The sequence below is a fragment of the Rhamphochromis longiceps genome, linkage group LG19 (assembly GCF_057381845.1).
Source record: "Rhamphochromis longiceps isolate RC_006_pf linkage group LG19, R_longiceps_female_GT1.1, whole genome shotgun sequence".
Lineage (NCBI taxonomy): Eukaryota > Metazoa > Chordata > Actinopteri > Cichliformes > Cichlidae > Rhamphochromis > Rhamphochromis longiceps.
In genome coordinates, this window is record NC_140575.1 from 29,492,922 (window position 1) to 29,507,668 (window position 14,747).

Consider the following 14,747-nt stretch of genomic DNA (forward strand, 5'->3'; position numbering starts at 1 on the left):
GAACGCAGGGTTCAACACAAAGATTAGTGATGATTACGGGAACTCGACCAGACAACCACAGAGACAGGCCAAAGAGAGACACGACTAGGACAGACACAAAAAGGGATCTAACATAACAAGAACCAAGAAGAAGAAATATAAATAACAAAATTCAAGGGCACCAATGAATACTAAAGTCAAGAGTCATTAATCAAGAACTAGAACATGAAAATCTTCTAGTTCCAAAGAAACGGATAATAAGTCCAACACAAATTCAAGATAACTGGTTGGAGAGCCAGGACCATGGGCTATAACTCACCAAGGCAACCCATCAGATGTTGAGAAATTGTCTTCTTTTTGTTTTTATTTTATGTGCTCATTTTGAATTTGAGGCCAGCAACACGTTTACCACTTTGTTGCATCATCTCATCATTTAACACTCTTTAAACACTCTGTAAAAGCTTGGGAACCAAGAAGACCCACTGCTGTAGTTGCAGAATTTTACAGAGTGTCCCACTTCTTTTGGAAAGGGAGAGAGGTGGGGGTTATGAATGTATTAAAAAGCTATTTGATCACAAGCACAAGATGTTCTTGACATGTGATGTGTTAGGACAATAACAAGTCTGATTTTATAGTGTCATGGAAAGATCAAAGTACTATCTGGATCATCTCCATCTACTTATTCTTTAATTTGTCATAATTGTGCTTTCATTTAAAAAAAGCACAGTTTTATGTACTCTGTTTTGTGGGAGTTTTTGTTTAAGGATTACCTTTTAGTTTGGTGGTCTAGTTGGAATTTACTGGGCAACAAAGGAGCAGTGTGGCTTTCATTTTATAGCCAAAACCTGCTATACTAAAGCTTGTTTCTCTGTGCTACAGATGTCTTTTTCCCTCTATGGCACAGATGAATAGGCTGCAGAGCTAAATGTGTGTTGGTTTCATCCCCTCACTCTCTAACAAATAATTTTCCTTTTGATGTTTGTGTTTATTTCCTGTCTTCTTTCTAGCAATGGAAAGTCACGGTGAGTGTGAGATCAAGGTGCAGCTGAACTGCAGCCACTGTCAGACGCAGAGCTGCAAACGAGAAGCAGATACTCACCTCATCCTCTGCCTCTGTGATGATGATGATGAAGTCCTGGACACTGACAACGTTACATGTTCTAGGCCTCCAAGTATGTCTGTAAAACCCAGCAAACGGTCTTGCTTTTACTTGTGAGCCATGATATGTCAGACGTTTTGTTTTAATGTTAGTTTTAATGACACGTTTAATCCCTCACAATTCTTTCCCATCTAAGCAGCTAACAAACACTAATTGACCATCTCTGCTCCACCCCTCCAGCGACTCGTGAAAGCCCGACTCCACCGGTCCTGATGCCGACATCCCTGATCCTGGCTGTTGTGGTCTCCACCGTCGCCAGCGGCTTTGCACTGGTCTGCGCCGGCGTCATCCTCAGTAAGAGACTCCTCCAGTTCTGTGCGCAGTCTGTGCCCTCCACCTTCCACCGGCTGTGAGCACAGCTGGGACACGCAGATGCTTCCAGATGTTACTAACAACAGAAACAGAAACAACTTTGATAAATGTTGGTTTAAATGCCCTTCGCTGGCTGTGCGGAAGATGACTAAAGGTGCGATGGCAAAGATATGGTTGTGAATTATTAGACGCTGACAGTGAGCACAGTATGAACACTCATTACAAGCACTCATTCCAGGTAACGCTCTCTTTTCTCTGGCTGTATGTATATACAGTATAAATAGGTGAAACTAGACTATTTTGCTGATGAGAGGCGATAAAGAGGTGACTGTTAAATACCGTATTGTTTATATGCTGTATTCAGTGCCTGCAGTGGAACGATTGCTCTCGTGGAAGCATGAACCATTTTCGAGACGTGCTGTAAGTGTCTCGCTGCATGAATTCATTCTAAAAAAAATGCTGATTATAAAAAAAGCACAAGCAGAAAGAGTTGACATTTAAGTTTCTTTCAGTATGAGTGGGTTTCTGTAGCGGTAAATGTCAGCTGTTATAATTTATTGTCTGTAAAAAACAAAAAAACAAACACAGAAGTGATTATACAGACATGAAGATTACAACAGTATTTGAAAATGAAGAACTGTGATAAGAGATTAGCCTTTTTTGTCATTTTGAGAAGCGCGCAGCGACAAGCGTGAGTTGAGCTGAACCCACGGGCATCGACTCCGTGATAAGAGGATAGAGCAGAAATTGTTCCTCTTTAAAAGTGTTAAATGCTATCCACACAAAGTGCTATGATATGGAGTATTAGAATAAGTAGGTGCTTGTTTGCTGAGCGACAAGGTTACCAGAGTTTCTCTTGTAGGCTGCGGGTTTGAGACAATCAGATGGTCAGGCAGGCTGTAAAATGCTAAAATAGGAGTAATTAGGGAATTAACCATTACATTTGTATAGCTTTAATTTAACTACTCTGTAGCAACCACACTTAAAACAGGAAGCTCAAGAAAGAAGAGAGGGATTCTGAGACAACCACATTTTGACAATGAACATGGTCTCAAAGGCTGCTATGCAAAATATACTGTTAAGTGCCTTCTTTTGTATACCAAATCTCGTTTGATTAACTCCAGACACTTTATACAAATACAGTTTTAACAACACGTGGAGTCATTTTCCAGTAATGTAGGACAGTGAGGGATTATACAGCTAATAACACTCGGAGCACCTTTGTCACCTTTTGTGACAACTGTGTGCTGCAGACTTTATGAGAAGGGAATCCTCTAACAAGAGCTTTGTAAAGGTGTGCGTGTATAGCAGGTTCTCTTTCTCTCTCTCTCTGTTGTCCTTTTCATGACCTCACTGAAAACTCAAATATTAAGCAAAGCTCAGCTATTTTCCCACAGCGCGAATTGATGAGAGTAAACTTTGTGTCAGAGCCTCTGGAGGAATCGGCGCTGCGCTGACTTCCTGCAGAATAACAGCTACACTCCCAGCTCCCCGGGGGTTTAAAGCAGCCTGACAAGAAAACCAGGCATGACCAAACAGTTGGGACTTTTTAATGAAGTAATGCATGTAAAAACCTCCTGTAAGGAAAGCGATACGGAGTAACTCTTACAGATTTAAGAGTAATGTGGACATTTCACCTCCTGGCAATGAAATCCGAGCAGAATAATGTCCGTTTTCCAGCCGAGCCTGAAGCAGAAGGTATTTGAAAATTTATGTGGTGACCTCCACCTTCACACTCCCCCCTCAAATTTCCGTTTCGCCACAAGCTTTATTCTGAATCCCTTATATCTCATGATAGCTTAGCATGAAACGTTTAACCTCCCATTTTAAATGACACCCTTAACGCACACAGTGCAGTGAAACAGTGCTCTGATGGAGTCGAGTGTTTCTATTTTTTTGTTATCAGTAAGTGCTAATGGCTGACCATTAAAAGATGGCGATTTATGTTGGATGTGGTTGGTTTTCTGTCAGCAGAAGTGAGAGAATATGTCGATAAAGTGCGGCGGACTTGGTGAAAAGCGATGTGTGAGAGCTGGAAGAGGCGAGTTATTCATCAGATAAATGTCCTTTTAGGATAAAAGACTGCAGTCTGCATTTCTGCTGTGAAGTTCTTCCTTAAGAAAGTTTGAGCTCGGTGTAATTAAACATAAATACAACCCCGCAATCAGCTTATCAGAGTGTAATCTGACAGACGATAATTGCAGATACGGCGGTGCTACTAGTGGTGCGTACTGGGACACTATATGCAAAATGGAACACTAACTGCATTGTGTGTAAATGCGTGCACTTGCTCTTAAATAAATCAGTTCCTAAACAAAGGCTGATGACATTCATTTTTATAACATCTGCTTTTAAAAAATACATATTTGGGGAGGATGGGGTGTTTTTACTGGAGCGTGTTTAATTTTTAAAAAAAGGCAATGAACGTACACACACGCTTCAGGTTAATGGTGTCTCCTTACCTGAGCTCTCCCCCATGCAGGGAGGTAGTCTGTTCCCTGGGCGCCCCATGTCCTTCACCCCCACCTCTTCCTCCTCCTCCTTCTCCTGCTTCTCCTCCTTAAAACTCCCCTTATCCCAACTCCTGAGTCCCTAGCATCTGCACCGGGCGATGGCTCGACGGCACCTCTTACCTGCACGCAACGCCCCCCCTCCCTGGCAGACTACCAACCTGCATCGGGGACATGGGCTGCCTCCATGGCGGGTGAGTCCAAACTCACTGGCACAGACAGTATAGGAGCAGTAACCAAGGAGAGGCCATCCCACATGCATGTCAGTTAGGTTAGTGGCTTTAGAAAGAAGCCAGCTCACTTGACTTCTGAAGGCAGCTCATCGTCTCTGCTTGAGGCTTCAATAACTGCTACTAACATAACATAACGTGTGAATTACAGATCCATACTGAGGGTGGTGTTTGAAGAGGTAGAACTCCAGTGTTGGAGAAGTGCTATGCAGAATTGGTGGAGTATTCTTTAAGAACAAAAATGAAGCCCTTTTTGCCATATTTTTATAGCTTTATTCCCACTAAGAATGTTGTTTTAGGATTGGAAAAAGTTATTGAGATGTGGCTTGATCCCTCCTTGTGTTGCCGCTCCTACATTCAGACAGATGGTCAGGAAGATCCTTCTGCCACTTACATGCACTTGTAGGGTCCTGATTAAAGTTTGCTGATAATTTTTGTCAAGGGTTTGTCGACTCTTTAATATAACAAGCTTGTTCGTCCCTCTGCCTCGTCTTTTTCTGCAGTGTGGTACCGCAAAAAGAACGACCTGCATGCAGTGAGGGGGCGTCTTCAGAGTCCCGAGTATAAGCTGAGCAAAATCCGTTCCTCCACCATCATGACGGACTACAACCCAAACTACTTTTTCACCGGCAAAGCCGCTTCGTTCAGTGAGCTGAAGGAAGTGCCACGCAAGAACATCACCCTACTGAGGTATGACACAAGCGGACTCAATGTTAGAGTGCCAGTTTAAGCTTCTGCTCTCCACCAAACGTGTGCCTTCGTTTCATTCGTTGTGTTTTCTCTCCTCTTTAGGGCCCTTGGTCACGGAGCCTTCGGTGAAGTCTATGAAGGTCAAGTTCTGGGGATGAGTGGTGATGGCAGTGCTATGCAGGTGGCCATAAAGGTCAGCCACTCATATTTTCTTAAATATTTGCACTTAAATGTTTAACAATGACACCTCGCATGTATGTTCAGTACTTATAATCCCATAAGTGGTGCTTCTGCTTCTCAGAGCTAAAGGTCATGGAGATGCTTTCACTTACAAAATGATTGTTGGCTTTTCTTATGTTGTGCAAAGACTGCAGCACAAAATGACTAAAAAAGAAGAATGCAGATTTGCTCAGCGTCCCTGGATAAGATGCTTTAAAAGGCACACAGTTTAAAAAGGGAAAAGCAAAAAAGCAGAGAGAGCACCGCATGGGGTTACCTGCTTACAATGCTCTGCTGATTAGGTCTGAAAATTTATATTTCCCCTTAAAAGTAGCACACACTCAAATTCTCTTTCTATTCTGCAGACTCTACCAGAAATCTGCTCCGAGCAGGATGAAATGGATTTCCTGATGGAGGCTCTGATTATGAGGTGCACGAGACAGCAACCATACACTTCCTTTGTTCATCACACACACACACACACACACACACACACACACACACACACACACACACAAGAATTGTCCCTCAAAGACAATCGTGTCTGCAGGGGTAAATTTTGAGCTCAGGAAAATGTGTGACGTTAATTGGTTTCTAGCGGGGGTTGCTCGGGCCTGGGTGGCTCAGTCGGTAGAGCATCAGACTTTTAATCTGAGGGTCCAGGGTTCAAGTCCCTGTTCAGGCGTGCTTAGTTTACCTAATTTCCTTAGGTGTTAATAAAGTATTATGATTTCCCATCTGATTTTGTTAAAGTCTACTCTATTTACAGGTCCATCCCTCAGTCAGCAAGTGACAGTTTTAAATACTTGTATTCTGGCTGATTGAAAATTGAGACTTTTTTGTAGTTGTATAATAAGTTCATCATTAATGAGATTTAAAAAAATAAACACTAAAAAAGAGGCAAGATATGACAATATGACACAGTGTGATTATTTATTTAACAAAATTTAAGCCAAAATGCAGAAGCAGCGTGTGAAAAATTAAGTCGCAAACTTCTGCCAATCTTCCCAGGAGTGGACATCTGTCATGGTCCTGGGTCGTGCGACCCAGTGTTTTGTGTTTAGTCTATTTTGATGTTTATTGATTGTTTAGGTTCTTTAAGGTAGTCCAGTCCTTTTGTAGTTATGTTACCCTTGTATCAAGCCTCCCTTGCCCTTCGTGTGTTTATGTCTGTGTGTCTTGTATTGTCAAGTTCATGCTGTCGCGTCTGTCACCTCCCCCTGTACTACGTCTCCCCGGTTCATGTCCCATGTTTCCTGTTTTACTTTGAAGGCCTGCATTCACTGTCAGTGTATTCAGTTTCACTCCTCCTGTCCTGTCGTTAAGTTCATGTATATCAGCTGCGTTCCCATGTGTGGCCACTTCCCCTGATCATCCCTCATGTGTATTTAGTCTCTGTGTTTCTTACAGTCTGTGTCGCGTCGTCTGTGTTCCCACCCTCCATGTTTCCATGCCCGGTCTGTTGTATTCATAGCCTTACCTTAGTTCATTCCCAGTTTAGGTTTCTGTTTAGTTATTGCTTTTGAGCTGCCCTTATTCTTGTTTGTTTCTCTTGCGTTACCAGCCACAATAAAAGGCTCGCTTTTGTTTAAAGTTTACTCCCGTGTCACTCGTGTCTGCACCTGAGTCCTCCACGCACTCTCCACACGGTCTGTCACAGCGGACCGTGACAGACATCCCAGTAAATTCAACCCAAGCTCAGACCCTCCAGCGCTCAGAATAACGGCAAAAAATCCAAGAGCTACACTTTAGTTACATTTTGTAGACTAAGACTAAAGAAAGGTTGGGAAAGGTTTTGTTTTGCGGTCACAGGACCTCGGCACCTTGCGGTCATTCAAAGGAGTTGACCGTGAACTCCTTTATATAGCTAAACTAAGATTTACAGATGTGTCACAAGAGTCACAAGCACATGCTCTAATCCACACACAAATAAGCAGCAATTTTACCACACGTACAAATGCGTGCATCCATACCTTCGCTGTATGATGTAAACAAGTTTGACATCCAGAGTGTAAAGGAAAGAATTCCTCCACAACAATTGGAGAGTCGAATCATGGGGTGCGCTTGATTTTTCACATTCTGCTTCTTCATTCTGGCTTAGTTTTTGTTAAATACATAACGACTGCATTAACATGTGTTGTTCTGATGGTTTTTGAGGTTGTATTTAAATTATTTTTTAGACCTCATGAGGACCAGATTGTTTTTATTATTTATTAAATCTTAAAACCTTACAATTGTACTTTCTTGTTACCATCAATGTATATTTAAGGACGTCAAAGTCATCTTAAGCCTTCTAAACAAAACACCCTGTTGTTAACTGTCCATGCAGCAAGTTCAGCCATGAGAACATCGTGCGCTGCATTGGCGTCAGTCTGAACATCCTGCCGCGCTTCATCCTGCTGGAGCTGATGACCGGAGGAGACATGAAGAGCTTTTTGAGAAGAAACAGGCCACGAGCGGTGCGTCTGTACTACACCTTTACATGTGTGTTTGTGCCTGCAAGCTCTGTGTGTTTACGTCGCACACTAAACTGATCTGTGCTATGTCCAGGGCCAGACCTCGTCTCTCACCATGCGGGATCTGCTGCGCATGGCCAGAGATATCGCCTGTGGATGTCGCTATCTGGAGGAGAACCACTTCATACACAGGTTCGGATTCGCACCCAGTTTTCGCAGCTTAGAGCTCATAAAAGTGCAAACTCAAAGCGGTTTTTCAGCCACGGCAAAAAGGAAATGTGTTAGCAGAGCTACGCTGTGGTGAAATCTGCATAAAAATGATTCATTAGACATTCTGTAACGCTGCATATGTTGCTTTAAACGAAACCTCTTGCAATGCGACAAAAAACACATCAACGACTATTATTTCATTTTGACTGCAGTTTGAGTTTGTCTTTGAGCAATTTGCTTCTCTTAATTTGAAAAATGTGTACAATCATTTGCAAGCACGATCAATCATGCATTTGAAGGTTTTTCAAAGGCCTTCGTTTCTTCATTGCAAACCACAGTTCTGAACATTTTCTGCGGCAACAAATTTGACAAAGTAACAACAAGCTTCTCTGTTTCGTGTCATCGCACAGATAAATCATGTAAAGGATTTTGTGTTTTTCAGAGACATCGCTGCCAGAAATTGCCTCCTTACCTGCCCTGGGTCGGACAGAGTGGCTAAGATTGGAGACTTTGGCATGGCACGAGATATTTACAGGTTCATATACGCTACTCTAAATCTGCAGTGGCGCCCTATCCACCCATAATTTAAGATGGATTGATGTGGTTATTGGAGTGTGGCTAAATAGATTTTTCATTTCCCTCCACAGGGCCACGTAATTTACTTACATTTCAGTTCGTGGCCTTTTAGCATTTACCATTTGTTCTTAACTCAGCCTAAATGTACCCTGCCTTTCTTTCTTTGTTTTCCAGAGCCAGCTATTACAGGAAGGGCGGCCGGGCCATGCTGCCAGTTAAGTGGATGCCACCAGAGGCCTTCATGGAGGGGATCTTCACCTGCAAAACTGACACATGGTATAAAGTCTACCACTAAATACCAGTAGACAAAGAAAATCACAAGACAGCTGTTGTTAATTTTGAACTGTATACACTTTGCTTTTGTCTCGACACTGGGACACCATGTTCGGAAATATATCATTTAGAAGTGCCACACATTTGTAGGTCTTTGGAAATATCATGTGGTCATGCTAACTGTTCTAACACTACAGTGATTATTCAGACGTCTGAAAATTTTTCTGGACAATAAAACAACTAATACCAGATGGCGAACTTATTGTAATCGAAAACAGACGCTGGCAATGAAAGAAATTTACTTTGCAGCGGTGTCAAAATGCAAAAAAACAAAACAAAACAACAACAGAAAAAAAAATTTCTCACTAGGCATGAAAAGTATTCGCCAGCAAAACTGAATTCGATTTTATTAAAAGCCTATATGTGGTCAGTACGATGCCCTGCAGGGAGGTTTCCACAAACCAAACATGTCTACTCCTAGTAGACAAAGCTAGGGTGCGTTACATCAAGTGAACATCTTTTCAAAACCAGGACAGCATTTGTATTCAAGACACTGAGCCAGCCAAACAAAGAGCACTCTATTGTTGTTAGGAAAGCGCAGTGGCTGTAATGGTAGAGGAGCGGCGTCCAAACCGCTTCTCCTGTGACAGTGCAAGTCAAATATTTAGTTTGGGGCAAACCATTTCAAAACCTCTATTTGGTAGAGTGAAAGAGAGGGTTGTTTGCAGATCAGAAAGTTAGACCCTTATAGAGGAGAGACCGCAGCATAATCGATTTGACCAGCAGTCTATTAAAATCCGAGGATATTGATGGAAACGTGCACAGAGGCAGCTACAGTTGCACCGCAGTTCGTCCCTTCAAAGCTGTTTAGACGGGGAATCATTCATCGGCAAGATATCTCCTCTGAACAAATGAAGGAAAAACAAAAAAAACACACGAGTGTTGCAGCTGCTGCGGCTTTCCAGTCATGTATGAATGTGAGAGTGAATGAATAGTGGAATTGTAAAGCGCTTTGAGGGGTCCCGAAAAGCGCTATATAAATGCAATCCATTATTATTATTATTATTGGTTAGCAAAACTCAACGCCAGTGATCTACTGCCCCAGGGGTGTCAAACATAAGGCCGGGGGGCCTGAATTGGCACAGCAAAGACCCCAATCCGGCCCACTGGACGGCTTTGGAAAATGTGAAGCAGTGCGTTGATTTTTGAACTTTTAGTTGTGTTTCATAGATTTTAAAGCTTTTCCTATTAATCAAGACCCCCCCCCCCCTCCCCCTCCTCCCCCATTGGCATTCATATTAGAACAAAGTGATTAACTAACAGATTATGTGACAGGAAAAATCCCTGTTTTCACACTGTCTGCTATGGAAATGTCTGTTTTTCTGTGAATGAACCAACACTTTATGATTAGAATTACAGAGCAGTCTGGAAAAATGAACTACAAGAACAATTTTATTCATTTAACCTGTAGTTTTACTGGGCCAGCCCACTTAAACTGAGCTGTATGTGGCCCACAATGTGAAATGAGTTTGACATCCCTATACTGCACTGTTCGGTGTAGCAACCTGTAACTGGATGTTGTTGGTAAGGTTAGAGTGTTTTTTGCTCAAATGCAAAAATGATGCTTTACAAGAAAGCCAAAGAAATTAATAAAACCAGAGGTGGTTACTAACACTGTTCCACTAGAATACTAATTTAGAAGAAGAAAATAATACCCTGCCCAAAACAAAGTAAACCACAGCAGGAGTCTCACTCCTAATGTCACTAACAATGAATAATCTTTGATCCTTTGTCTAGTGAAAGTCAAGTTTGTGGAAATGGGAGAGCTAAACCTTAGTAAAACCACCTACTATGGTAAATGGCCTGTATTTATATAGCGCTTTACTAGTCCCTAAGGACCCCAAAGCGCTTTACACAACCAGTCATCCACCCATTCACACACACATTCACACACTGGTGATGGCAAGCTACATTGTAGCCACAGCCACCCTGGGGCGCACTGACAGAGGCGCACTGTAGATACACTTTAGAGTAGCTGTACTGGGAGATTCACTGGGTTTTTTTATATATTTGTTCTGGTTGGGTAACACCTCCATGGTCATTGCCAGGTGTTGAACAGTGTTGGACATGGTTATCAAGGTGTAAAAGATGTTACACAACATTTTCAGGGTCTCTTGGGGACTCTTATCAGTTAGAGTCGGGAGCAGGAAGCAGAGTGATTGAGATCTGGGTCACAGGGGGTCATGACAAGCACACAACTGAGAAAACAGAGAGCTAGAAAAACAAAAACAAGGAGATTTCTACACGAATACTTAAACTCGCTGCACTCTTAATTCAGCAGGGGAAAGAAAAGGGCAATTACAAGCATTTATTTTGTCAAAAGAAACAAAAGAATCACCCTGAATGGTGTCAACTTCTATTCAGGAAAAAAATTTTGGTTTTGTGTTTGTTCGTGTTGTTTGCATTTGTTGTTCCTTGTCTGAGGAACATTACAGTAGAATAAATTTAGCACTCAAAGACAACTTCATCCACTCAGTTATTGATCGATGTCTCCCTCTTCAGGTCATTTGGAGTTCTGCTCTGGGAGATCCTCTCGCTGGGTTACATGCCATATCCTTGTAAAACCAACCAGGAGGTCCTGGAGTTTGTCACCAGCGGAGGCAGGATGGATCCTCCCAAAGCCTGCCCAGGGCCTGTGTGAGTACTGACTCAAGTTGCGGTTTCTGTGGGCTTTTTTTCTTGGTATTTTTTTAAAGACATAATAATGTTTGCTTCATCTTCCACCTTTGATGTGATGTTGATTAAACCTGCTTCTTTTGTCTACTCAGTGAGTGATAAACGGGAATTAAGGAGAAATTCAGAATTTCAACAGTTGTTCATTTGCTGGTTGTTTCTCTGCTTCTGTCGATTACTGTTTAGCTATCGGATCATGACCCAGTGTTGGCAGCACTGTCCTGAGCATCGGCCCAACTTCTCGACTATCCTGGAGAGAATCAACTACTGTACTCAGGCATGCATCTTCTCTAGATATTTAAGACTGCTAAGGTTGCTTTTTTGTGTCTTTTAAATGTTTTTTCTCTGATTATCATTTAATCCTCACTCTTCTTTTTCTCTCTCAGGATCCAGATGTGATCAACACGCCTCTACCTGTGGAATATGGCCCCAACACGGATGATGACGGAGGCACTGTAATCCGTCCTACTGACCCGACATCTACCTGCCTCACTCCACTTCTAGTCTCACACCCTCCCTCCCAGGATTGTCCCTCCCAGCTGGGTTTCTCAGCCATGGGCCTGGGTCCCACCCCTCTTCCCTTGCAGCCTACAAAGCCCCGTCTGCTCCTGCAGAGGACCCAACCTGTCCACCATGAAGTCACATCATGTCGCGAGGTTTTGGAGCCATGCTGGGCTGAGCCCGTTCCTGCCCCTGGTTTGTCAGCGGTCTCCAACTGGCTCCACCCTGAGCCTCCTCATCACCGACCCTACTCCAGAAACAGCTCTTCCTCAGAGAACCAGAGGCTGAAGAACAAGACTAAGAACCTCTGGAACCCCACATATGGATCCTGGGTCTTGGATAACTTAAGGGGGAAGAAGGCACTCACTCACACCCAGTCCATGCCACTCTCGAGCTCCACCTCCAAAACGCAGACCCACAGCCCAGCTTCAGAAAACCACGAGGCTGGCAGTGACGGCACCAGCAGCACCTACTTCAGCCCTAAAAGCCTCTGCACTTCCTCGACTTCATCTTCTTCTTGCCAGGCTCAGGCTGCCTCTAGCACGTCCTCCCATAAGACACCAGCAGGCGGTGGCACAAAATCTATGGACCTTGCTAAGCTCCAGAGTTTCCCATGTGGCAACGTCAACTATGCCTACGACGAGCAAAGCTATGAGGCAGAAAGCCTGCCGTTGGTTGTGCCCAAAGCCCCAGAAGATGTGAAAAACACCAGCTCTGCTACCAGTGTCTCATCAGGGAGTAGCCTGGGACTAGCATTAGGCCTCCATACCCCCTCATCCTGCATGCCCAAGCTGCTGCTGCTGAAGCGCCATGCCAGCTACGGGCATGAGGATGTGAGGAGACACACCAAAGCTGAGAAACCCACACGTGACAGAGACTCTGGCTTTTCTCTGTCTGAAGACCTCAGTGTTACTCCTATCTAAGAAAAGGATTCAAATGTCACCTGAATCCGTTTCTCAGAAACTGAGACTTTAGCTCTGGAATTTTTAGAATAAAAAGCATGACCATGAAGGCTCCTTCATTGTCAAGTGCCACAGTGTCTGATTTTTACAGCTCGTAGAATGCTGGAAAACACAACTGAACATTCCCGTCCACACAAACACTCTGTAATACAGAGAGCCAACACTGGAACCCTGTCAAAGGCTTCTGATACCATAGTAGCTGAACACTGATGCTGAAACACTGGGAGACTGGCGGCCCTGCACTTCCTCAGTGTCCACACTGTGGGTGAGGGCTGCCAAAACGTACTGCTGTTGATGGACTCCTTTTATACCTGTTATTTTTTCTTTTTGCTGTATTTTATTCATGAAAGCTTTGCTGGCAGTATGTGTGAATTTGTAGTATTTAGTGTATGACCATAAAAGACTAAAAGAATATTGAGTCATTGGGAGGAGAATCTCCAAGACGTTTTAATTTCATAGGTATAAATTTTTTGAAAAGTAATTCCACTCTTTTGATGCTGATGGGCAGAATTACAGCTCTATATACACTTTAGGACCTTATACTACTTGTTGGTACTCTAATATAATTGGTTTCATCCCATACAATGTGAAAACACTTCCTCTGGCAATAACGTGTATTTTCTGACTTGGTAGGTGAAGCACGAGCCTGTTTCCAGCCTTGTTCTCAGCTAACTGGATACTGGTCTATAAATTTAAAGTTTGGGGGGTTTAAACTCTTTTTGACTCTGGATCAGTGGTTCTCAAACTGGGGAGGGGCCCCACCCAGTGGAGCAAAGAGCCACTGCAGGAGTGGTGTTAGGAATCAGGGTACACTCAACAAAGCGTTGAGCTGCTTGCTATTGCAAACATCTCATCAGCCAATCAGGTGGCAGCAACTTGATTTAGGCATTTAGGCATGGTCAAGGCGACCCGCTGAAGCAAGCATCAGAATGGGGAAGGAAGGTGATTTATGACCACGCTGTACCCATCTTCTGATCCAATAGAGCAACTTTTGGGATGTGGTGGAAAAAGGGATTCACATCCTGGATGTTGGAACTTTGTGATGCAGTCATGACAGTATGGACCAAAATCTCTGAGGAATGTTTCCAGCACCTTGTTGAATCTATACTATGAAGAACTGAGGTAGTTCTGAGGGTACATGGGGTCTACCCCTGCATTAGTAAGGTGTATCTAAATCTAATGAGGTGTAAATATAACTTTATGTATGCTAATGCTTTCGTGTTGAATTGCATCTTTTTCACAGTGCGCTAAAAATTGTGGGATGGGGGTCGTGAGCTTGAGTGTACCAGAAACAGTCTGAGAACCACCACTCCAGATTGAAATAATGGATGTTAGCTTCTGAAGAAGCCGGCCCACCAAATTAGACACATTTGCTTTCTTTGAGGGTTTTATTTTTGTGGATGAGGTCTCGTTCCCCTTGTCCCAATATTTACTTGGCTTTAGAGATGTTTGAAGAGTCCGAGTTTGATGACGACCTTGCAGCTAAGAAAACAGGAAAGCTATTTTTGTACTTGCTCCTACTTGCTTACACTGGACTAACATTACATTTGTAGCTGTTTGTTGTTGATGTTTTGTTTTTGCATTTGCATTCATTCATGTTAATGATGAATCTGTAATCGATCACTGCCATTCGATACGTACTGCTACACTGCCTCTATAGATGTAGTGCTGGTAGTACTTACGTTTACTCAACAGGGGGAGGTATTCAACTCTGAAATACCAAACAAGTTGCTGTATTTATGCTTTCAGGTTATTCTTATTTAATCAAGTTTATAGTTGTACTTGGTGTGTGACATTATTTTGAGCCTGAACATGGCAATATTATATTTTTTGATATGTTGTTACATTTATGTAAGAGTTCTGTAGGCTTACTGTGTGTTATAAGATAAGACCTGCTGATATTTGTGTCTTTATCTGCTGTTTATCTCTTTAAGAAA

General features: G+C 42.9%; 1 protein-coding gene and 1 non-coding gene across 2 annotated transcripts in view; both read left to right on the forward strand.

The window, feature by feature from the left end:
• The window catches only part of ltk (leukocyte receptor tyrosine kinase), a 75,184-nt gene extending 60,457 nt beyond the window's left edge, over positions 1-14,727 (forward strand). The window contains exons 18-29 of the mRNA XM_085391171.1: positions 987-1,151; positions 1,319-1,432; positions 4,694-4,880; positions 4,983-5,073; positions 5,465-5,529; positions 7,429-7,558; positions 7,650-7,747; positions 8,208-8,300; positions 8,516-8,617; positions 11,177-11,311; positions 11,534-11,624; positions 11,734-14,727. Coding sequence (XP_085247297.1) covers positions 987-1,151; positions 1,319-1,432; positions 4,694-4,880; positions 4,983-5,073; positions 5,465-5,529; positions 7,429-7,558; positions 7,650-7,747; positions 8,208-8,300; positions 8,516-8,617; positions 11,177-11,311; positions 11,534-11,624; positions 11,734-12,771 — 2,309 coding nt within the window. The 3' untranslated portion in view covers positions 12,772-14,727. The remainder of the gene's footprint in view (positions 1-986; positions 1,152-1,318; positions 1,433-4,693; positions 4,881-4,982; positions 5,074-5,464; positions 5,530-7,428; positions 7,559-7,649; positions 7,748-8,207; positions 8,301-8,515; positions 8,618-11,176; positions 11,312-11,533; positions 11,625-11,733) is intronic.
• Positions 5,712-5,784, forward strand: trnak-uuu (transfer RNA lysine (anticodon UUU)). Its single transcript has one exon. It is a non-coding gene; the product is annotated as a tRNA-Lys (tRNA).
• Positions 14,728-14,747: the final 20 nt, after the last annotated feature.